A 25,549-nucleotide genomic window follows, 5' to 3' on the forward strand; every position below is an offset into this window, starting at 1 on the left:
CGATGCTGTGTCAGTTTCTAACCTTTGCCTCAAGACGAGCTGAACCAACCAGCAGATCGGTGAGAGTGAAGCCTGGGGGAGCTGCTGTATCTCTGCACTCCAGAGCTCTACTGAGATCACCAACTGTGATTTATCCGCACATGAGGCCGCAACAAACTTCGCACAATAAGGCGAGCGTTTCATCTGCTGCTGTGTGTGTGTGGCGATAAGGAGAGTGACAAAAGTAACAGCCCTGAATGGTCCTTTGATAAACAAAACCTCGTCAGCTGTGATGAATGAAACAGAAAAATACAGCAGAGAAAAAAAAAAAGGTGTTCTTTTGTCTGGGAAAGTAAAAAGTGAGCCCATTACAAGGAAGAGCAATCACCTCTTTTACTCCCACTAAGTAAAGCAGGCCATATGCTGGCTGGACACATTAAAACTGCTGAGACACGCGGTGTTTCAGGATATGTGTTGTTGCCTGAACAAGGCTCACCTCAACTCAACTTCTTTCTGTTTGTCTATAGGTCAATCAACTCAGCAGATGACAAAGCAAAGGTCATGATAATTGAATCATTTCTATCTGTAATTAAACATTCATAGAAAGATTCAAAAGCTGTTCCTTGTTTTGACACATTAAAGAGAGCAGAGCTTTTGATGCAGATACATCAATGAAAATAAGAGTCCAATGTGAAAATATATTTATATACTGTCAAATGTGAAGCTTAATAGACTTTACTTTAACTTGACCAAATTAAAATCACTGAAGTCATGTAATGTGACCTGAGTGGAGCTGGGTATCTGAGGATACAGTTACCAAGGCTTTAAAACACTTCACTTTCTGAATTTTGGAGCACCTCAAGGCTACATGCCAGGTCCCCTGCTCTTCTCAGTATTTAAACATAATCACACTTGTAGCCTGAGGATCGAAGAAAAATCACAAGATCAAACGATGCAGTCCATCAAACTAGATAAGGAACTCATCATCAATGATGAAATAGGGACATTTCTTTGATTTTTTTTTTTTTAATGGGATTAATCCACAAATGAAGGGTAACAATATAAAGCAGAATTGTAGAAGGGTCAAACTGATCTTGATGAACATAAAGGATAACATTTACAGTTATTTTATTTTTTAAGTATTCCTGACAACGGCATCACAGGGAGAGTTAGGAGAATAACTTGTATATTTCAGAGGTTAATTTTAGGATAGAGGTTGGTGAGGGATCCTATTGTAGTGTCTCATGTCCCTTGTGAAATTAATGTTTTTAAATTAATTAACATAAAGTATGTGATGTACATAAGTACAGGATTAAGAATGACTTCCCAAACCTAGAGGACTTATGATGATTAAACTTTACAAAAGAGCAGTCTAGGAATGCTAAAAAAACATGTCTTTTTTTTAACCTCTCCATTTCTGTTAACCCACAGGTAAACAAGCACATGACATCTTCACCCCATGCGAGAACATGTAATTGACAAGTCAGAAAAAAGACCCAGTTCAATCTTGAAATATTGATTATAAGTCTTTTTCTTTGTGAAATGAGTCAAACTACCACCAGCTACTGCTGTTTGTTCGTTCTGCACTAAATCACTGCTGCGTTCCAGGTTCCAGCATTCAAACACCATTTACTGCCTCAAGAAACAGCCCCGCACTCTGGTATGTGCTTGTTTGTCCTCGGGTTCTCTGCTCTTCTGCTCAGTCGAAGCTCAGAAGCAGCTTTTTCCCTCAGAGCTGTCACCTTCATCAACAATGCACCCCCCCCCCCCCCCCCCCCCCCCCCCGCCCCCGATTCACTCTCTACTACCCAAACTGTCATTTCGCAGCATCATTGTACTTTCGCCGTCGCCACCAGCACTGTTCAGTTGTAGCGAGTCACAAAATGGCCAGTAATTGCATGCGTGTGGTCCTTTTGAACCCCACTCCCTTTCTTTTTTTCTTTTTTTTACCAACCTGACAATCTCATGCTTGAGTTGCTTGGTCCATCGCCCAAGTTAATTTTTCTTCATTTTATGTGCTGCAATACACTCCCTTCACTTTGCAACAATATCTAACTTTCTGCCTTGTAGAAACTTTATTTTTTCCCTTTCATGATCTGCTTTTAGTTGACTTTTCAGTTTGGCTTCTTGAATGTTTCGGCTTCAGACCTCATTCCGTTGCGCAATGAGAAATGAATTAATAATGGCTTGAAGTAAACACATCACTCCTGCTTTTGCATGTGTGTTGTTTTTACTGCCTGGATTCGTGTGTCTGTGCGCATCCTGTGTGGATTCAACTGAGTTGATCTAATAATAATTTATGCAGCCCCATATGGCAACAACAAAGCGGTGATGTAACCTTGTCTGGAGGTGTTTGTGATAAGGAAAAAACAAAAAACAAAAATGCACTGAGCTGCAGAACTGAAACTTTTCACAGGATTCATTTAGAGTCAAAGCAATGCGACAGCCCGATGTTACGCAACACATTCGCAGCTTGGTAATCTGATGGGCCAGATTTTATCCAAATGGGGGGTTAGAAATTCCACGGAGAGTATGACAAGTTGATTTTCCAATTAAATGGCTCTTGTGACTGGCCATTAAGAATAAAGCAGTCAGATCTGTAATGTTGAATGTCGGTAGGCGCTGGGTACGAAACATAAATCGCAGCGTAAACACCTCGCCAGATGCCATTAATTGCATTAGTAACAGATGTTTTAGTGTTATTTTGTAGTCAGCGCTCACATCCACAGGCATGACTAATTTCTAAGTTTCAGTGAACGCATCTTCCCAAGCATTGTAAATACTGTTCAAGGAAACTGTCTGTAGATAAGAGCCATATGCTCACAGGGAATTAGAGATGCACTAAGAAAAATGTGTGTTGAAGCTTGCAAAGTAGATCTGCAAGCTTCAATACACCATCAAGTCATGTGAGGTGAAAGCAAATGACACGCTTACTGTAACAGGCACAGGGATAACGATCATTTTCACTTTAGAACAGGGTTATTTTAAATAAAGTTCACCATGAGCCACCCCTATTAAAACAGAAGCCACCAAATGACATGATTCATCTTAATGGGGAATTCTGACAAGTACTTGAAATGAATGGCTTCCACGTTGGATGATATTGTCAGTGGAAGTCCCTTGCAACCAATTTAAATATTGGTAGTATGATATGTTTTATGCCGATGATACTTAAATGAGTAGAGTTTGTGCATTTCGTACCTTCAGCAGCAGCTTGCAGATCTCATATTTGCCCTTTGCGGCGGCTTCATGTAGAGGTGTGAACTTCCACAAGTCGGCCACGTTGACGGAGGCTCCATGTCTGACCAGCAGCTCGGCCACCTCGTAGTGGCCGTAGGAGCAGGCGTTATGCAAGGGAACCAGACCACTGCAGATACACACAGAGACGATACTGTTGGACTTTCTTGTGCTTCATTTATGAACAAAGTTATCTTGAAATCGTCCTCAGTGTTTACGCCAGAGCTCAAATGTCTCACCCTTTGTCCTTGGCGTGCACGTCAGCTCCGTGATGCAGCAGGTACTCGACCACCGACACTCTGTTGTAGCCAGCAGCAAAGTGAAGAGGTGTGGAGTGTCGTCCCTCCAGATCTCGACAATTCACATTCTGAGCCGTGCATAAGGACTGCAAGGGACACGGGAGACTAAGATTAATATCAGCTGAGACCTGGATTTTGACTTAACGGTAAAGATTTGGGTAAGTTGGCTTCAATTTCAGAATTTGTGGGTAATCCTTTGCTTGTTGTTTTCAATACTTCTGTGTTTCCCATACAAAATGAAGGAGTACTGGCAAATATTTTTCTTAAAATCTTCTTTCCCACTGAGGATAAACGTGGTCACGGTGGCAGTCCGAAGACCAGAGAAACCCAGACGTCGGTGCCCAAGTCACTGCCAGACCAATCGAGACACATAATCTGTCCAGCGGGTCCTGGGCCAAACTCGAGGCCTCTCGCCAGTGAGACGTGCCTGATAGACCTCTAAAGAGAAGCCAACACGGGGCACGCCAATCAAGATGCCTGAACCACCTCAACTAATGAGGAGCAACAAAATCCATAATCTACCCCTGACCGATGTAAATTATTTATAGAGAAATGGTGACTTGCGTGCCAGGTCACTTTTAAGCAGGAACTCCACAGTGCTTGAACACAACCTACAGCTTCTTATAAAATGTCAATCACCGGGGCAGCACACCAGTTAACCCCAGTCAGCTCTTATATGTGCCTGCGAGTAATGTTGAAAGACGCTGACAAAAAGCCAGACCGGGGCTCCTTTCCATTTCTGTGACGATCCTCTGTCAGCCTGTCAAAGCGTCAGACTTCAGATGCCGACAGACTCTCTTCATCCAGATAACCCCCATTACTGCCCGTCTACGGGGGCAAAGGCACTGAGGGGTTCCCGCTACGCAAAATACTGCTGTCAGATACCCGGGTGAAAGTTACCAGGTGCTGGCAATTGTTGCACGGTGGGGTTTCAAAATGAGGATGTTACAGTGCGCCTGCAAGTCGAACCTCACACACTGAAGAGAGACGATGAAAAATGTGTTTTTGGATTAAAAACGTGGCTTTTAAAATTAATGAATGTCACTGGTTTTAAATAAAGTGAATACAAAGAAATGAAGGGACAATAAAAAACACTTGATTCATAGTGAACAATGTTCACCTGACATTTAATTAAATGGCTAACCAGGACGCCAACGAGCAACAACAACAACAGTCACAAAGGTCGGGACATTTTCATTTCTAAACAGAGGCCGCGTTAGTGGATGTGTAATTTCTTCCTCAAATAAGTTTATGGGAGATACGATTTTAATGAGCCTGTGTCATATTTACTTTACTATCCCATCTGTGGCTCATAATTTTCTCTTGTCTGCCACGCCATCATTTATTCATGAACTGACCACATTTGCTGCAAAGTAAACAATTAGGTTTCCTCAGATTCGTAGACAAGACATTTTATTTTGTTAGTTTTTTTTTTTTTAAATATGAGCGACTGTGCTCACTGTGTTCAGAAAGTGGTGACAATCTCAAGCTTGAACGCAGTAGATTCTCCAGTGCCACGTTGTTTTTACTAGATACATTTCCACATTATCGCCAGACTTTAATGAGGCAGCTTAACAGATTTCTGCCTTCTCAGAGCAAACAATTTCCACAATCATGTGTCGTTATGCACGCCAAAGCTTTTAGGAGCATGCTTCGTCAATTTTTGTATCCATATCTATATTTCCAAATAAAAGTGTATTGCATGTATTATCCAAAGAGTCGGTTGTATACAGTAATATATACTGTACCGTAATGAAGATGAAAGAGGATTAGAGTGAACTGTTCACATATGATTTAAAAAAAAAGCAAACATGCTACCTTGACAGTGTCCAGATCTCCGGCTTTCGCAGCTTCTAAAAGTCTGTAGTCCACATCTGAGTTTCTTACAGGGACATTCTCTGTAGAAACACAAACATAAGAGAGTACATACAGAAACACAGTCAGCACATCATCTTCAGTGGGAAATCACCACAATCGGTTAACACAATCTCAAAATAATAAAGGACAGTAGGGCTGAAAAGCTCCAACTCAAGCATGAGGGCAAGAGCTATGGCACCATCTAGTGGTCAACATAATTATGACTAAAGCAATTTAGAAAGCCAGGATGTGGATTCCTCCTGACATCCACATGATCTCCCATCTCTTATCTCCGAAGCGTCCATTGGCAAGGCGTTGAAAGTAACATGGAACAAACAGAAACTAGGTTCATGTTTATCATCAACGGCATGGAAACATGAACGACTGAGCCAACTGTGGCAGCTGGCTGTGCTTTCCTCGATGTACTGGATCCTACGATAACCATTTAACTGGGCCGTTAATATTGAAATAATATTAAATCTATGCAGACAAGATTTTGGAAATCATTTATTATCCTCTTTGCATAAACAGATGTCAGCTTGTGAGCATTTTTCTGAGAGCACTTTTACTGGAAAACATCAGCTTGAAAATGCTAATAAATGCCAAAACTTCTCACATAAACAAAGTGTGAGATTATCTCGACTCGCACCACGACTGTTACTGACCGGAAAGAATGAATCATCCTCTTTCTCTTGATGATTACAGTGCGGATGGACAAAACCAAAAGGGAAATTAAACAAAAGTATTAGGCATGAATGGCTGAGTTTTGCTTTGTTTTCCACTGAAGCCAGTGTGTGTGGCTTGCTGCAACTGCAACCCAGGTTGTCCCATCGTTTAGTCATTCCTATTTGTAATTTGTGAAGCAGATCCTCTAGTTGTGTAATGTAATATTTATCTTACTGCAGGATAAGACCAATAATATACTTAAAGATGGATTATCAGAGTTGCCTCAGCAGAAATAAAAGGCCACAATAATTGCATCTATACATCAATGCACGAATTTCCTTGTTAATTAATTACAGGATGAGCTATGAAGAAAGCAATTTGATAACTTGTTGAAATTGCTTTGTTGTTCCTTTTTAAACAACACGTCATTAGCAGCATTAAAAAAAAGGTAAAAAAAAAAATGAATTTGTCTTCATGTGGAGCCGAAAATATAGAAAAAAACCAAAAACATGTAGCGAGATTGAGAACGACCACCCGTGGCGAGCATGTCAGCCTCGAAATCTATTTACCTACCTGCACCTTCAGTCAGAAAATATCAATATTGACCTTCACAAAACAATTCAAGCTGGTTCCACTATTTGCAGCTGGTGCGTAGCAACCAAAACACGGTGCCTACACATCCGAGCGCAGGATCGCCTACGCACAAACCGGCGCCCGCACAGACACAGACACACACACTCACACACACATACACACACAAAGGGGGTGGCATACCATTGAGTATTTGCTGTACAGCTTCATTTCCCATCTGAGCAGCAGTGAAGCCCTGCAGTGACACCAGCGAGGCGTCCGCCCCGTATCCTAGCAACAGCCTGCAGGTCTGAAGGTGCCCCGCCAGCGCGGCGCGGTGCAACGCCGTCTGACCCAGCGTGTCCAGGGCATTCACCTGCCAGCGCAAACACATTTCACACTTCAGCTTCTTGAAAGTGATCTCCTCGCTTACAGATAATACACTGAAACAGTGAAGCCTCTTAAGAGATGAGATCAACCATTAAACTATGTTCAAGTCGGGTCAAAATGTTAATTTTCTAAGCTGGTTTTCAGCTGAGACGTGCAAAATAAAAATATGCATCAGCCCCGTGGTTTCTGAGAAAAACATCGACTTACCTACATACTAATCTATTCATAAAAGACTGATGAATTGATGAACGCTATGAAAACTGAACTCGATTTGTCATAAATAGAGAAAAAACTCCGGTGAAGTTAATTGGTGCTTATATACAAACCACAAAGTTGAAAATGAAGAGACAATAAGATCCAATAGAAGCACATCAAGCCGCAGCATATGTTACATAAAAACACTGTAATTTACCTTTGCTCCGTGTTTCTGCAACACCTCCATAATGTCATTATGAGCCCGCTCGGCTGCTACGTGGAGAGGAGTCATGAAACTGCACAGACGAAGGAGAGGCGAGAACAAAGCAGATAAACGCTCAGCATCAGTTTGTGATATCCAACTTGCAACAAAGTTATTGAATTCCATAGATGAAAGCTGCAATGTGTTTGTACAGCTTCTCCAAGCCGTCACATACAAAGATTTCTCTGGTTCAGAATGAGAAAACCTTCCCCTCTTGTTCCTGTGCATTAAAAAAAAAAGATAATTTTCAGTCTTGCACTGATCTGACAGCTCTGTCAGGTCATCTTGGGGGTCACAACTACATGGAAAACTGAAAAGGTCCTTGTATTTCATCTTGCCTGTTAAAGAATCTAAATTGTGAATTTTTTTCTTAAGATTATTTTGTAGTAAAAACACAAAATCATATTTTTTTGCATGAATTAATTGTATTTGCAGGCACTGTAAAGATGTATGGAAATATGGACAGAGGGCAAAGCAGTCTGGGCCACATGAGCAGTTCCTACATACACTATATAACACTATATAATCACAGGCTGGCAGTAACAACATAGTTTTTTTGTTTTTTTTTTTACTGTACTTGTGTTTCATATTTTCCAGGTTTCTGTGCTTTCAGTGTTTTTGTTTTTTGACATTTTTTTTATGTTTAATTGATCCACAACAACATAAATATCGGGACTTGTCATTTCTCGCAATTTCCATAGATGATGACTGAATGTCTGTCGAGAGATGTGTGTGAACATAATTTATCTGCAAATGACCCTCGTTCCAAGAAATTGTTCAAGATGCCCATAAATTAAAACTTTACCTCAATAAAGACGTTGAATTTCAGTATTTGTTTTTACGTCAACATCCTATGAGTACAAAAATTGAAGTACTTCTGCTTCCGAGGCAAGGCTGACTGGCAAACGTGACAAAACACTAAGTGTGCGAGTGGCTACCTACAGTTGCTTATTTACTCCTAATTACAAAGATAGGGGACAAACAAGACACGGCATAAATAATAGGCATTGGAAGAAGCAGGAGAGGAACTAGTGAGAAGTGCAGCTGAGCCTGATGTTTTCACCTACTGCCTTTTGGGCCAGTCTGAGAGGTAATGTAGCGTTCCATCTATTGACTGCTCAATGGTTAAAAGAGTAGCACAACTACTACTTTATTATAACTCCATACAGAAGCTGTTTAGTCAGTGATAATTTATGAGACATAAATATTCTTTATTGGATACTGGCTGGCTTGTTGGCTATTTAAATCTCAAAGGAGCACGTTGCACAAGGCCAACTATATGCGGGCAAAATTCCCCTTCACAGAAACACTGCAGTTTAATGCAGTCAGCCACACTACGCTGCGGTTTTACATCCATCCTGTGGAGGTGAGCCGTCCAGGCCCACGCCGTCATCTGCTGGAGGGTCTGGCCGTCAGCCGTGATTAATCCAAACATCTCTGTTTTCACTGTCACTGCAGCGCGCTCAGTTCCTCTGCAGCAGGCGAAGGCGGAGAGCCGTGTGATACGCAGTCAGGAGCGCCGCGCAGAAATGAGCAAAATCTCTTATCACATTTCCAAAGAGATGAAGCGACTAAATCACCAAGGTCACTGACCAAAGCAGCAGCCTGTAGCAGAGCAACTCTCCTCTCTGAAGACTGAGCGAAGCGTTTCAGCTCAGCTGTGTTTCACAGTATGTTACGCCTTGTTAAAAACACATGGAGCCCCAGTAACAATCCTAATCTAATAACTGAGTCATAAAACTATTAACTTCAGAGACAGCCGAGTTTGGTATCGTGCTGAAGCTTGCACTAACAAGACTGAATGTACTGCTGGACTGTGGGTATTCTGAATCAATGGTGCACAATCACGGGTTCATACAATAGCGGCACGTTACTTGTTGGTTTTTCAAGCAGAGAAGAAACCGCCGCATCACCGCCAACACTTCGTCTGCCATCATATTGACGCTGACTGTCTAAATCTCTGTTGTCGCTGCCTTGATTGGATTATTTTCAGACATATCATCAATGTGCACATTTAAAACAGTACTTACTCTTTATTCTTCTCATTGACATTGGCACCTTTCCTCAACAGCAGCTCAGTCACTTGTTTCCTTTTGGGGTGAGGCGAGGCCACAGCGCAGTGCTAACACACACACATACACACAAACACACAAAGTAAAATATCATCTTCGCGCCTCGGCTGCAGTGAAGAAAATCTGTGCGCAGTACAAATAAATAAACGATGTGAACCCCACCAGAGCAGTTTCATGTGTGTGAGGGTGTTTGAAGTTGATGATCTCCAGCGCCAGCGTCTTCTTAGCCTTGGCCATGTCAGCTTCTCGAGCAGCTTGAAGCAGCGAGTGGCCTTTAAATTCATCTGGACACAAAACACAGTCAATTTCACAAAAACTGAGGGATTCAGGGACACAGAATGAGCTTCAAGCTCACAGACGAGCGACCGAAATTCTGCCTGCATAAAATCTTTCCCTAAAAAAACACTGAGTTATGAGGCTTTGGTTTGTCCATTACAATACGTTATTTTCACTCGCACTGACCCTGCAGCATACCAATGCATCAGGAAGATTACTTCAAAGTTCTTTTCTTCTTCTTTTAGCGGAGAGCTAATAACATATGATGCAACAGCCTGAGTGTCGGAGCTGGAGCGGAAACAAAGTGATGATTCCCCGAGGACGGAAAATAAACTATTTTACTTCCGAGAGCATATGAAGCTGCATAAAACGAGCTTTGTTTTTTTTTTTAAGACTTTCTACCAACCGAGCAGCAGCATTCATGCATTACTAATGGATCACGCGTCATATATGTGTCACAACATCAAGGGGAAACGTCAAGAGAGAGAGCAATCAAAATCAATGACATGAAAAAACAGCTGATGGATTCAAAAACAGCCTCTGCGGTCATCCTTCAAGTGAAATCAAACACATTTAGAATCTTTACTAGTCTGCGCACTTACAAACGTTCGAGTCAATGAGCCTTTCAAATGAGGGACACAATTTCATTAATCTACTGGAATAATTCCTTTATGATAGTCCAGTTTTGATCTGAGGGCCACATGTTTGGCATCATCAGCGCACAGACTGTGACAACTGTGAATTCTATTGAAACAGAAAGAGAAATGCGTACCATTTGAACAGTATTTCATCTACAAATTAAGATGAATTGTTGGATTTTTGTTCTTTTCAGACCATACAGTTTTGAGGTAACCTTCAATAGTGCTTTTTGAGTAAACGTGTTTCCAATCATTTCATTAACAGGTTAAGCAATCTATAGCTGTATGTGATGGTTAATGTCCAGACATGAAATGCAGACTTGTCTTGTTTTCCCCACTTGGATTACACATTCCCATAACACGAGTGAGTAAACAGCCACACAGAGTCCCATTGCTTAATGCCCAAAACATTCTTATAGAAAAAGAAAGAGTGGCTGATCTAGCTGAAATCTTGTTATCTATACCAATACGGTGGCACTGACTTTCCCATAAAACACACAGGCGCCACTTCAGGGACCTGCAAGCTTCAATCCGTTCAGCCACCAGTGGCTCCATCTCCACATTTTGTATTCCTGTGATGAGTCTGCAGCAAGCATCCCGCTGAGACGGGTCTCCGGTGCCACACCCACATCAAAACAAACAACAGTCCTGCGGTTGTACGTGTACTTCGGATGGCTCCTGATTCGCGAAGCATTTCTGTTTTGTTTCTATCTGATTCTTTACAAAACAACAAACAATGCGTGCAGCAATAAAAAAAAAGCTGAGTCACTCATTAACTTGCAAAGTGCTTTCTGGTAGAGACAAAGACTTCTGTCTGTTTTTGTAGCTGCAGCATAAAAATGGTGCTGTTCAGACAAAATCAATGTAATTCTAGTGAAGACTGTTTAATTAACATATTGTACTGTCCATATTGTCTCATTGATTAATACAATACATCAAGAGACCTGCACAGTTCTTGAAAGAAAAAAAATTAAACGAAAGGAATCGTGGTAATTTGGAGAAGAAAAGTTCACAAGAGTCGATGTGGCTCACATTCTGAGATGAATCTGCATGGATTTTACAAACGATTGGAAGAATGACATTAAAGCCAACTTCTAGAACTGTTGCGTACGTGTAAGTGGAAACGCTGTTGATATGAATTTCCTGATTAACTAACAGTATTTTCCAGTTGCAATCAAAACCCTGGATTACTGGATGTTTCCAGAGGTGAGAAACTGAGGATGTAATCAGAGTTTGAACTTGGGCAGGTTTAAAGATACGGAGCCGACTGTCTCGATCTAACACAGTGGTCACTGTTAAACTATAAACTGCGTTTTAATGCTATTTCTGCATCAGTTAGAGGATTTGTAGACCATTTAAATGAAAATAAATACAGAGGCTTGCCTGAACTTCTCCACATTGGGGCAGCTGTGGCTGCATTTTTGATTCTCCATTCTCCTGTATTGTATTGGGATTTTAAGAAAAAAATCACCAATATATCAGGTGACTTTCTGTTACCAGAACATAAGCATAAAATCTTTTCTGCTTTTCGGGCAAAGAGTTTGAAAGCAGAGAAACGAAACTTTTCGAATCACCCATTTGTGGTAATTCAATCGGTTAAGTCGACACACAGACACGAAATGAATTGGAGGATCACTCCAAACATTATCTCAGCTCAGCTCTCCAAGCAAGACGATGTTTGTACTCACATCAATAATCCCTCTTTTTCTGCTCCACATAGCAATCGTCTCCCTTGTCAAAAGTCGAGACTCAGATTCACATTTTTAAATGTCTCAGTGGTCAAATAAGTTCGAGTGAACTGCGCCGAGCGTAACTGGAATAGATCCTCCCTCCCTGGTCATTAATTCAGCAGTGTGGCACATCGAGCGGCGCTGCACGCCGCGCGGCCGCGAGTTTATGGAAATCCGGGGTCGCACTCACATGTGAGCCGCTCCTTCAGCTCCGGAGTGGGGGCCATGTCCACCGAGCTTTTGCTGTGGCAGTTGAGCAGTGTCGGGTCGGCGCCGTGGCTCAGCAGCAGGGAGCACACCTCCACTCGGTTTTTCGACGCCGCCTCGTGCAGCGGCGTGAACTGCCACAGATCCATGGCGTTCACACAGGCCCCATGCTGAGAAGAAAGGAACAAGCCGGGAGGGGAGCGGGGATTGGATTATCGGGAACTATTTCCTTTCTGGATGTATTTCGAAACCTTTTAGATTTCCAACAGCCACTGTGGAGCATGTTTACTATGTATGTCTGTTGCTTGTAATTAAATAACAACAAAACAGCCTGACCTTATTCTTTCAGAGGTAAATGTGAAAAAAAAAACTATCGATTTAATCTAACGCCCCAGCTTCTGTAAATACGGATAAAACATATAAGTATGCATACCTTTAGCAGCAGCTCAGTAACTTCATAGTGTCCGTAAGAGCAGGCATTATGTAGAGGCACCAGACCACTGCAGGGGAAGAAACAAGCAATTAACAATGCAGATCAATACAAATTAAATAATTCACCGACATGTTTAAACTCTGCAATTCGGGTCTTTGTTTCTATCTTTAGGACTGGCCCCTGAACACGTCAGGATCACAGTAGTCCTTTCAACCACGACTTTGAAAGAGGTCCAAACTGTTCCTTTGTATTGTTACGGTTCATTGCTCTCCTGCATCAGGAGACTTATAAACTGTCTTACAGTTCAGGCAAAACTGTGCAGCGTGGGCTCTGATTAGATCCCAGGAACATAACCATAACTCGCCCACTGGCATTCCGACATCGCTACCTGTTGTTTGTAGAACCGATATTTAGACTTTAACGTTCAAAGCCCGGTCTTGTCGCGTTCAGAACTTTCAGTTCCCTTTGTTCCAGCTATGTGCCCACAGTCATAGCCGGCAGTCCCATGACTGTGGTTTCTTCAACACAGCAAGCCATTGCAACTTGTACTATATCTTCTTCTTTTGGCATAAAAACTCCTTCATGCAACTGAGATTCAAAACTGGTGTGCTTTTTCTTCTTGTCTCCTTTATTCAGAAAGTCTGAAGCTGTGGTTTAGCTGAGCGGTCAGGTTCAGAAGTCAAATGTTGGAGTATATTGGTTTATTTGGCATTCATATTATCAGGTATTTTCAACAGAAATGTTTTTAACATCTCAATACAATTTCAAGCAGTCATGCCAACCCTGCATGATGTCTGTTCTTGAAAGAAACAGCTTCATGAATAAATTACACTGAGGAGCAGCAGCAGAACAGCTGAGATACACGACCAGCATGTAGACTGCAGCAGAACGCTCTCATAAAGGTAAGAAAATGTTTATTTACAAGCAGAAAAACCTCCAGCAATGTGGAGCCAGGCTAAGGCAACATGACAGAAAGAGACACCAGCTCTGTAAACCTCATTAATCTTCAACCCTCTTGATTTCTAAATCATTTATGAATATATGACTGCACATTGTGGCATATGACTGGCATTATGGTAATAGGTTCAGGCGTATCATGCATTATTACCAAAACTAATAATAATAACCCATTGCAAAGGTTCTCAGATATTGATAAACCACATGTTTAAGGTTCCGTTTACACAACTTTTCTGAAAGGCTGCTCCTGAGCATGTTCACCATGGTCATAGTAAATAGTTCTTCTGCACATGCAGGAGTGGATGGACAATAACAAGGTCCAAAGTGCCAATGTTCTCCAGGAACTTGGTAGTTTTATAGCTGAGAGTTCTTCATATCAGCCCTCTTCATCTTCTGTTTACAGGAATGTTTGTGTATGTTGCGTCACTAATGAACAGGACAGGTTTCAGACGATGTGCCTACACCTTATGAACAATACAAGATCAGTACAGATCCAAAAAGATGAAGCTCCATTAGCTGCATCTTGGCTACTCAGTAATATATTAAACAGCTGGAGGCCCAGCTGCCGCTGGATATAAGCAGCACCACTGAAATGCCTTCGGAGATCTAGGTTTTCAGAAGTTAAATTTCAGGCACTTTAAATCTGCTCTTTTGAACTTGTGTGCGGTTTGTTGGTGTACTTACCCCTTGTCCTTGGCGTGAACATCTGCTCCATGCTGTAGCAACAACTGAACTATCCTCACCCTGTTGTATCCTGCTGCCAGGTGGAGCGGAGTGGACTGCAGCGACAGACAGAGGGAGCGAGGGAAGGATGGGAATAAGAGCAAGAAGGGAAAGAAGAGGAGGACAAGGAGTCAAAGGTTGGGAAGGAAGAAAAAAGGAAAGAGATATTGGAAGCAAATGTAAACAGTGACAGTCCATCATCATGATTCAATCATCACCAATACTGTTTATAAAAGGAACGCTGCAGAAGTGCTTCTTTGAAATGTTTTTTTTTTTTTTTACTTTCTGAAAGGCCACATCTTTCGAAGTGACTGCTTTTTCTCAGAGATTTCATCTGTAATAATGTGTGACTATAATTTCCTTCAAAACGCTGATGAGAAGCTGCTGTTACAAATGCATTAAGATGGGATTGAGATGACACGGCTTCGGCTCTTTATGCGGCATGTTTGTGCTCATAGTGAAGGCCGATCTCCCTCCAAGCGGGCGGCGATACTTGCACTACTGCGGAAATGTTAATGCAGCAGGCATGTTCTCATCTGTCAGTTCAATTGAACTTGTTACAGGAGGGGAAGAAAGTAATGAAAAACCTGCCTCCAAGTCATGATCTAAAAGCTGTTATATAGCACCAGATATATTACAGTACAAATGTTGACTACAGCAGAGATTCGAGCCTTTACATGCAGTATAATGTGGAAAAACAAAATATCCAGGCTGGGTCTTTCTGGGTTCTGTGTGTGCATGCCTGTTTTTTTCCAAATTTCCTCCCACAATCCATGTGAGATTAATTGGTGACTCTAAATCGCGGACCCATGTGTGAGTGTGTGTGGCTGATTGTCTTTCTGTGTTTCCCTTGTGATGGACCAATGACCTATTAAGGGTGGACCCTGCCTTCACTCTTGGTTAGTTGAGATTGGCTCCAGCGCGCTCCAGCCCCAAACTGGATAAATGGATGTTTTACGCAATGGGTGAACAAGAAAACCGCTGGCTTTTTGGGAGCTGTTGTGACTTTATTAAAAGGAGTCTATGAAAACAGAAGAATGTTGCTGTATAAGCACAAGTATGTAGCATAAATCAATACATTACACAATACACCAGCCAGGACCAGGAGCTGGTGCTGTTGGTTGTTGTTGTCATTAAAACACACAAATACGTGGTCCTACGGCCATAATGTGCGTGCGCAGTAGCAGTGTTTCAGAGAAGCTGCATTTCCCACGTTTCCGATGGGATTGAAGATGGAGTGGGTGCATGTTCAAGAAGTTCCACCTTGTGAACCATTTTCAAAAAGCTGCATTTTCAGTGACTCTGACAAACATTGTCGTGTAAATAGAACAGAAGCTTTGTGTTTTTAATGGCGACTCAGAATACGGTTGGCTTTGTTTTTTCTACTTCATCTTATCTCGACAGATTTAATTCACACTGTCTTGTAGGCGACTCGGCTTAAGCACGGAGATGATCTACCCACAGAAATCAAATTGTCAGAATGACTCACAGCCTCCTAATTGTCTGTCGTTACAACAATAATTCTGCCAGTGATAGAAAACATTCGATTTATGAGATGTGAGGCACCTGAGGTGACTCACACGTTGATCACTTTATCCAGGTGTTTGTCATTATACACCGATTCATATAGGCACATATACACGCACGAGGGAGTGAACACTGTTGTACTCTTTTATTTTTTATGTGAAAGTGGACGTTTCCCATTAATTTAGAAGCCACACTTGCCGTGGGGTCATTCAGCGAGGAACTCCCACTGCCCTGGTCTTGACTCAGCCTCAATACACTTTCATTTTCATTACCGGAAGAATTTTTAAAGTCATGCAGAGTCATTTCAGTGATCAAACAGTGGGGAATTTCAAATGCATGCTCTTGCTATTATTAATGCCATTTCAAATTCTGGCTTTTAAATTTGAAAGTGCGTCACCTTAAGCTCCAGACCGAGTTTTCGGTTTTCTCTTCGCTATAATCCCCTGCAGTTTGTGTGATGTGACTTCTCAGAGTGGAGATTGCAATTTTCTTTCCAAAACACACCTTCTTTCTCCCAGTATCATGTAAACAAGCTTGTTTATTAGACTTCTTAATACAAGACCACGCTATTTTGTAATACAACTGTTGAATATGTTGAAAATAAGAAATTGACACCAATCGAACAACAGAAGTGCTCCTTATGTGCATCGTGCAACATTTTCTCTTGGAAAAATAAATAAACTCATACTCTTCCATCATCAACTCTTACTATTCTGTGTTCCCAATAGTCTTATAAACAGTCGCTAATTTGGCTAAAATAAATGCTTCCACTGGGAAATGCTTCCTTAGTCCCAGTGAAACCTTTTCAGAGTGAGTTTTATTAATTAACCGTAGTGACAAAGAACAACCGTTCAATCTCACGACAAAGCCTGGTCTAATAAACCTAGACTATTAGTGCTTCAGTAGAATATTACTACCAACAGAAAACAAACCTCAAGATAAATCCTGGTGAACTTTGCAGCGATAGGATGATTCAGCTCAACAACAAAACAATCTGATATGCTTCCTTTAAAAAAAGAATGCTGGAATGTTTCTTTGGGTCATGCAAATAGAGGATGAGACTATGAAAGTTCATTGTGTGGTATTTCACTCCAAAGAATAACTCCCCGATATTTAAATTCTATCTATGTGGGGTGACAGTTTGAAGAGGAAAAATGTCAGAATGACAGCAAGACAGTGAAGTGAGAGAAAGACAACCCAAGCCTGATGTATTATGCACCACACTTTACATATTATAGCTCAGAAAAGCAGCGTGTGGTCCCGAGAGGTGACGACAAGGAGGAAAGGTACAATCTTACCTGTGTGATTAGTTTTTATTCCCTATATAGCCCTTTATGACTGTCACTGGCTGCACTGATTGGCTAGCATATGAGGTCACACCTTTTGTTCGGTGCTGGCACCCGCTGGGATCAAGCGTTAACCTTTAAGAAAGTGTGAAGATTTCTCCCACAATGGGTACTTGCTCTTTTCAGTGCAGGTGGTTCTCCTCATGATAACTTTTGTTGAAAGTCGAATGACAGGTGAAAGTCGGCGGATGGCCAGAAGGCTGCTGGTCATGGAGTGAAAGCGAGGTTCAGGTGGTGTGATGGCTGTTTAGTGGCATTTCTTGGTCATATTTTGAGATTTTTAAAGCATTGCTTAAATTCCATTCCAACAAAGTCAAAGGAGCCCAGAACAGTGTGATATAACAGATGTCTTTCTGTGGTAAACCCCACAGGGAGGTCAGTCATGGGGCATTCACAGAGGGAAAAAAACATCCTTAAAATGTCAAGCTACAACATTATTTCATAAGCAATGATGCAAAACCTTGGCAACATCAGAAACCTTCAGAAAGGTTCCTGTTGTCAGTTTTACACTGAGCAAATAAATAAAATCCATCTGTAACCCCCTCAAACCACCTGCCTCTGGTGTTAACCAGTTTTCAGAGGGCATCTTAAAAGATATATCATCTTTTCTGATCTCTGCTGCTCTGTCAGGAGTTCAGCCGAGAAGCAGCAGCAGCAGCAGCAGCAGCAGCAGCAGAGAGGCAGAGCTGGGTGGACAGATGGTGCTCTCGTACTTACAGGATGTGACAGCGGCATTTGGAAAGAGCGGGACATTGTACGCACTTAGTCATCATCCTCATTTCAAATGCAGTGTCTATGGGAGTGCATGCGTGTGTGTGTGTGTGTGTGTGTGTGTGTGTGTGTGTGTGTGTGTGTGTGTGTATTTGTCTGTGCACACGGTGGTGGATATAAATAAATAGGAAAGAAAAACATGCAAACATGTAAGGCATTAATTAGATCTTGGGTACATCTTAAACCGTGAGCTACTAGTGACTCATCAAATTGGACTCATGCACGAATGCATGCGTGCGCGCGCGCACGCACGCACGCACGCACGCACGCACGCACGCACGCACGCACGCACACGCACACGCACACGCACACGCACACGCACACACACACACACACACACACACACACACACACACACACACACACACACACACACACACACACACTTGTGCATGCACTGTTGCATCACCATGATGCCGCTGCCAGGGTTGGACCGGGTTGTTTAAGCTCTACCTCTTCAATCTGTCAGTTCTGCGAAGAACGTGTGTGTGTGTGTGTGTGCATAACCCCTCAGCTGCCATCGAAATTCATCACCGGATCAGTTTATCTTGTATTGGATTATCTACACAGAAGCTTATTTTCAGTAAAGTCATAAAAACGCAGCCTCCAGCTCAAACTCTCGTCCTGTGAGCTCAGTTGCTCCAAGCCAACAGCGACAATAATCAAAAGCATCGCCCCTTTCTCAGCTATCTGACCCCCACATCTGTCCCACTTGTTCTCCACTGAAGCTTCTTTTGCAGGCGTCTCACGGTTCAGAAAGCGAGCATGTTTTAGAGTTCATAACTCAAATTGTAGTGACCACAAAAAGCATAACATGGGAAGTGTTTTGCTTCTTTATTGAATAAGTGTCCTTCAAAGACAACAAGGTCACATTAGCAGTACTGTGAGCAAAATATGAAGGCTTCTAAATGTGCCTTGTGTTTACATAATTTCGCTTGTGCCAATACTGCAAGCAAGGCAAATGTCAGATTAGGATATTTACACAATTGCCTGAAATGACTATTCCCTGAAATATTCCAGATCCAGAAAGATGTGAGACTGAGAGAGCTTAATCCTGCACACTTCAAGCCAGCGGCTGTTTGTGTTTGTGATATACAGGCTTATGAGGCAATTTGGAAATTACATAACCTGGACTGTGACTGATTAACAAACGTCTGAAAACGCTGCAATTCGATTATCAACAACCCGAAGGTGCACAGATCGAGTACATCTGGCCAAGTCCAGGTCCTCTGTTGTTGTTCAAGTGGAATCGAATATAGAGAATCAAGCACAACATGGTATTATACCTGATCTCTCAGTTATTCTTTTTCATTTTCACACTGCTTGTATGAGGGATGAGAGAAAACAACAGCTTCATTCAGAGGAAATTGATCAACTGGTAGAGAAACTACAGTGATGGCGCTCAACACTGATGATCGTCACAGTGAGACCTCATGACCTCTGTCTCATGCAGAGGTCAAGTCAAACAAGTATTTTCATTGATGACAAGAAATTGTAAGATTTGACAAACTGGACTCCAGAGGGTGGTTCTTGACTAACTTGACTACACATCCTCTGGTTTAAAGACATGAAAAGTTCATAAATCCATCTTTTGTTAGATCAAAATTAATTCACAGGTAATTAACACTTAAGTAATAAACCTGCTGCTGGTCAGCCATCTTTAAAAACATGCAAAACAGGTATACTTCAGACAGTACATATCCAGTACAGAGTACATATCCTGCTGTTGTATGACGCAGCCGGCAGCGATGACAGTCAGAACAATTTCTGTCACTGATCAAATGTCTTAACAATTCCATTAACATTGGAACACGGCTATTAAATTGCAACAATTATATGACTGGCAGATGCTTTGTTGGGAATGTCAGTCAGAATGACAGACAACAAAAAAGTCTACAGCAACCACGAGCTGTTGACGTTTCATTAAACTCAACGAAATCAACTCAACTCAAACACGCACATCTTCAGCCGTTAATTTCAGAAAAAAAAATAATCGTATTAAACTGCTCTCTGTGTGAGGCAGTACAGAACATGCTGCGCACCCAATTACACAGGCATATAGTAGGATCTTGACTAAATGAGCGTAAGAATAAAAACAAAAATAAAACTACCGGAAATCATCGCACCACCGAATTGAGATCTGTTTTTTCTTCGTCAATTGCACATTTATTTTCAGCTGGATCAAGACCGTAATGCTCAATCAATACATATGACCACACCTCATTTAGAAGTTAACACAGGACTGCACTTCTCATTTGAACATTTGAGCTGTGCTTTGTATTCGGTTTATTGGAGCAAAAATTCAGTTGTTTCAGATTGTTGATTTTGTACATTTATTCATATCTTAATGAATGTTAATGCGATAAATACAGTCGATAACATCAGAGAATGAGTATATTAATGGTGAGGTCACTTGAATTTTTTTGATTTATTCACCAAAAAGTCTACTGAGAATCAACAAATCAATGCAATCAGCCCTCAGAGCAGAAACTGATAGTGAACAATAACAACAATAATAATAATAATAAAAAAAAAAAAAAAAACCTCACCCAGTTGCTTTTAATCATCTAAAAGCTTTTCTGTGAGATGACTTGAAGTCAGGAGTGGAGGAGGGGAGGAAGATGAAGGCAGAAAATATGGGAGGGAAATCAAGGGAAAGGAAGAAAGGAGAGCTGCAGTGGGCAAGTGAGGAAGGGAAATACTACTGTCTTTGTTTTCCTTTGACATTTTTATGAATCGTTTTCCCTGCTGTCGACTGTGCGCCCCCACCTGAGGTGCAAACTCATAACGTGAACGGTATAAAATGCATTGGATTACTTGTACTTGTCAGTGCTGGGAATATAATCTGAAAATCTGTGTAAAGAATGAATCACACCATGTAAACATTGAAACTGCCCTTTGATCCGACAGAACATTTAAAAACATGCGGTGAGTGGAACCTGCTGCTGGTGTTAGCTCTTTTTTTTGCTTCTCATTTTTCCTTAACCCCCCCGATACCCCCCCCCATCTCTCTCTCTCTCCGCCTGTCAAGCTGTTCCCATGACAACAGTGACTGCTAGCTGTCAGCAGTTGCCATAGCGACCAGACGTGATGTATCCGGGAGGGTGAACGGCTGCATTTCGGACCGTTTTGTCTGATGCCATTAAAATGTGCGATGCTATTCCTCAACTTTGCCCTGAAGGCTAACGACCTGCTGAACTCCCACTTATGAAATGGTTCCCCACAACTGCATTGTTCTAACAGTTCCTAAAGCTTGAAGTGGCACAAAAGAAAAAGGAAATGTTCTTGTAGTAAGCCAAAGCTGAGATGAAATGCCTTGGAGCTACGGTTTTTGAAAAATGTGTCAGAAATAGACTGAAAATAAGCAGCTTTTACACCATGTCGGAATGGAAGAAAAAAAAAACCAGCGGAGCCGCTTTGTGACCCGACCCGCAGCATCGGTTTGTGCATCAATCAGTAAATAACTCTGACTGCTTCAGATGCGACAAGCAATACTTTTCGCCAAGATGCACTTTGAGGCAATAAACATCTTCAGCAGTGAGGAAAATGTAACTGGTGTGGAGAAATCTTTACAATCAATCAGCGGGGCGGCAGAAAAACAGAACGCATCCTGTGGAGATGACACGCGCATTCATCTAATTGCCGGATTGTGCAGTATATTACTGACAATGGTGAAAACAATACTGGGCTCAGTAATGAATAAACGTTTGCTGCTGCTCCTCAGTGAAAGTTGAACTGTGTTCAAGCGGTTCAGAGATAACGCCATCTTGACTTTAAATTCCTAACTGATGCCCTCAATACAAAGTCCAAGCCACACTTTTTCTTTGATATTTAGCTGGTCATGAAATGTATTTTAAAAAATGACCTATATATCAAAATATGCCAGTAGTATATATAACAATCTTGTGGCTACCAGATGGCGCTGTATGACAACAGAAAGGTGCTATAGTACCACTGAAAAAAACTCCATTACTACTGTGTTGGACTTAACATTGCAGGCAAAAAATAAAAACTGCATAGCAGAATTTAAACTGAAACCTAAAAAAACAAGAAAATATAAACAGTTTCAAATGGAAGCAAAGCTGGAGATGGAGAGTTCGGAGAGTCCTTGAGAAACTCGTCAGAGACTGGGAAAAAGCAGAGAAAAGTGTTACCTTGATAAAGAAAAGAAAGAAGGTGGGCTAAAGACATGATGGCCAAAGCTGGAGAAAGAAATTGACAGTGCAGTTACATCTGAGCATGGAAAAATCAATGCACCTAAAATACCAGCTTTCTTTCTTGTTTTTCCCTTCTCTTTTTTCTTTGAAAAACTCAACTTATAGCCTAGAAAATCCTGTAGTTCTGGAGCAACAACCACAAACACCACGTGTGTACATACAGAGGTACAAATAACATGAGGAAACAGATCAAAGGTGAGATTTCCAGATGAGAAATTATCTAAAGGCATCAGAACAGTGCATCAAAAGTGAAGTAGTACAGCGCAGAGAGATCGCTGCTAAGAGCCGAATATCATATGCTCCCATTTGAATACATTAATGTATTTAATCTGGATCTGAATCCTCTGAAACTCTGGGGGGAAGACACAATTATCTCACACTACACTGTTTTTCCTTTTCATTATTTCTGTACTTCACTTTAAGCGCTGTCTTAGTAACTATACCAAATTCTTGAAAACAGTTTTTTTTCTTCCCTCCATCATTAACATATTTTCTTCAAAATTAAGAAATATTTCTTGTAGGCATGGACTTTAACAATGAGATTACCAGCAAAATGACTGCAGGACGGTTACTTAACACGTTTCATGAAGACGTTTAAACAGGAGTAATGAAAGCAGCGTATTAGACTGGATTTCAGCAGCTTCAGTACTCGGGCCTGCACATCAGTTGGTGGGCATCCAAACAATATGAGTAGTGTCAGATGGAAAGATCAATACGCATATTAGCAAATCTGTGTGCTGTTCCTCTAACTGACACACACAAACACACACACACATTATAAGCCGCTGACAGCTCAGCCCAGCCTTTAGCCAGCATCTTGGAAGATAAATAACCTACAGCTAGTCTTCTCATCTTGAGATGTGGTGTGCGCACACGCACGCACGCACGCACCCACACACGCGCACACACACACACACACACACCACCTGCCTATCTGCTCTGCCTCCTAGCGAGAAACACTGACTATCCCTCAGAGCTCGGGGGGCTCATTGGAAAGTTTAAAGCTCAGCTGCAGCAGATGAAGTATTAACTTCAGGAAGACACTCCTGACACGTTCTTCACAAAACCTGCAGAACGCGTCGCCCGTACTTCTCATCTAAAAAAAAACTCCTTGTTTTCTATGAACTGTTACCTGCTATTTACTAGAAACAAGCCCAGAGATCCAGGGTTGGCGAAAACCACTGATAATCACATGTTTATCTCAGTGTGAGGTCTGATTTACAACAGTTCTTCCTTTCCATCTTCAATCACCTTCTCAGTTACATCGCGTCTGCAGGATTTACTTCCAGGATCTCCATAAATCTCGCTTCACATGCTCCTTCTAGAGAACACTTCAATCTTCACCACTTCGCTGCTTGACTGTTGATATTACATAGAAAACTTAATGGCTGTCATGCCAAAGCAAAAACAGATACATCCTCTACAGTTTATACCACAAATTAACATTCAAACAACAGCTAAATATATCACAAATCAAAGTTTCTGAAAATTATTATTGGATATCTAATAAATGTGGGTTTAATGTGATGTGATATAGAAGCTTTTCCAGAAAGAGGTTAGGAGGAGTTACCCAGAAGTTTCCCAGTTCTGCTGTGGATCTCTGGGAAAGATCAATCACCCCAAACGCTTGCACTGTCTCAACTAGGATTTCAGCCAAATCAAATATGCAGATCACGCGATCCACGATGGCAACAACAAAACCTAGGGCTATTCCAACTCCACGTGTCATAAATGTGCTCGAATAAAAAACAAACAAACAGATGTGTCATCTCTGTTCCAGACAGACCATCAGGTAGCACTAAAGACCAGATCAGCATCGCCGTGTAAAGTTTCTCACAGGGAAGCTATTCCTCCGACCTTGTTTGCCTGCATTTGTAAACATGAGCAAACTTTCATGCAGGCCTCGGCTCTGATTTACGGACTCATCGGGATCCAGGAGGAAGCTAACAAATGGGAGCTTAGTGGAGGAGAGTTCCCAGCAAGTTGGCACACTTTTCAATAGGAAGATGCCAGCAGTGGAATGACAACAAGCTCGACACGCTGTACAGTGAAAGCTGAGAAAAAAGGCTAAGTTCACCCTCAACACGGCTGTCCTGTTAGCAAAGCAGATCAAATGCATGACATAAACGATAGCGGTATAAGACTGTTGATTGAAACGTGGGTGTCAACCTTCAGCTTTTTTTTAATTGGTGTTAGTGAATAAAGTGTTCTTTTAGTACAAAATCTTCATAGCAAATAGAACAATGTGATTGAACTTATTACCTTGTTTTATAAAAAAAACTTCTCACCCATCAAATACATTGTTAATACAGTAAACTCCAGCCGCCTAAAGTTGATTGAATTTATGAAGCTATGCCTCAATAAATAATAAACTATGCTGTTATAGCTGTAACACCACTAACTTATCCGAGCTTACAGTCAAGCATGCTATAAAAATGACTTCTGCACAAAGAAGTTATTTAAATTCAGCTACTTCACAGACTACATTGAGGCAAAGTTGAGTTCCAGATGGCTGAATTAGTAAAATCAAAGCCTGATAAAAGCAATACAATCTATAAATCACAACAACGTCAAACGGTTTCCCTTTGTTTTAGAACAAATATGTTAAAGTATTATGACATTTCCTTCATCTTGACTAATAAAATACAAAAAATAACTTGAATTTGTTGTACTTTTAGCTGTTCAAGTCAAAACTCACTCACGGTAGGTTAATTCTGCTTTGCTATCAGTAAGAGAGCTATAGCTTTCATTTGTGCTCCTCTTACTAAATTAGTGTGACCTCCAGTGAATAAAGTGAAAATAAAGTGGAAACAGACATTATTTCAATTAAAAAAAAAGTTAAATGCAGGGTCATGGAAGGGCTGAAGGGTTAATTGTGGTTTATATTCACATAACCAAAAGGAAATCTGAAGTAATGAAACACAAAGATACTGAATATTCTGTAAAAACAGTCAGTTTGATGAATTGAGGTCAGTGGAAAATAGAATTATTATTCCTCTTCTTGTTACTATCATCATCATTATTGTTGTAGCATTTATTCTTTGTATTTCTAATTCAATATGTGGCTTTTTCCACCATCAGGCGGCTGAAAGATCTTGGAATCCATGTACAGGCTCTGCGACAGACGATCAGATCAGCCTCTGAAGCCGAGTACTTCAGAGGCTGATCTAATCTCTTGTGAATACCATCGATTGGCA

At 41.3% G+C, this 25,549-nt stretch overlaps 1 protein-coding gene across 2 annotated transcripts in view; it reads right to left on the minus strand.

Moving 5' to 3' along the window:
* The window catches only part of LOC115382682 (poly [ADP-ribose] polymerase tankyrase-1), an 88,694-nt gene that overhangs the window by 18,094 nt on the left and 45,051 nt on the right, over positions 1 to 25,549 (minus strand). For both annotated transcript variants that reach the window (XM_030084512.1, XM_030084513.1), the window contains 10 exons: positions 14,453 to 14,547; positions 12,812 to 12,878; positions 12,362 to 12,548; positions 9,690 to 9,811; positions 9,486 to 9,577; positions 7,411 to 7,489; positions 6,813 to 6,984; positions 5,334 to 5,413; positions 3,456 to 3,601; positions 3,181 to 3,346 (listed from right to left, as the gene is read on the minus strand). In XM_030084512.1, the coding sequence (XP_029940372.1) occupies positions 3,181 to 3,346; positions 3,456 to 3,601; positions 5,334 to 5,413; positions 6,813 to 6,984; positions 7,411 to 7,489; positions 9,486 to 9,577; positions 9,690 to 9,811; positions 12,362 to 12,548; positions 12,812 to 12,878; positions 14,453 to 14,547 (1,206 nt within the window). The remainder of the gene's footprint in view (positions 1 to 3,180; positions 3,347 to 3,455; positions 3,602 to 5,333; positions 5,414 to 6,812; positions 6,985 to 7,410; positions 7,490 to 9,485; positions 9,578 to 9,689; positions 9,812 to 12,361; positions 12,549 to 12,811; positions 12,879 to 14,452; positions 14,548 to 25,549) is intronic.

Source organism: Salarias fasciatus, assembly GCF_902148845.1.
Source record: "Salarias fasciatus chromosome 7 unlocalized genomic scaffold, fSalaFa1.1 super_scaffold_4, whole genome shotgun sequence".
Lineage (NCBI taxonomy): Eukaryota > Metazoa > Chordata > Actinopteri > Blenniiformes > Blenniidae > Salarias > Salarias fasciatus.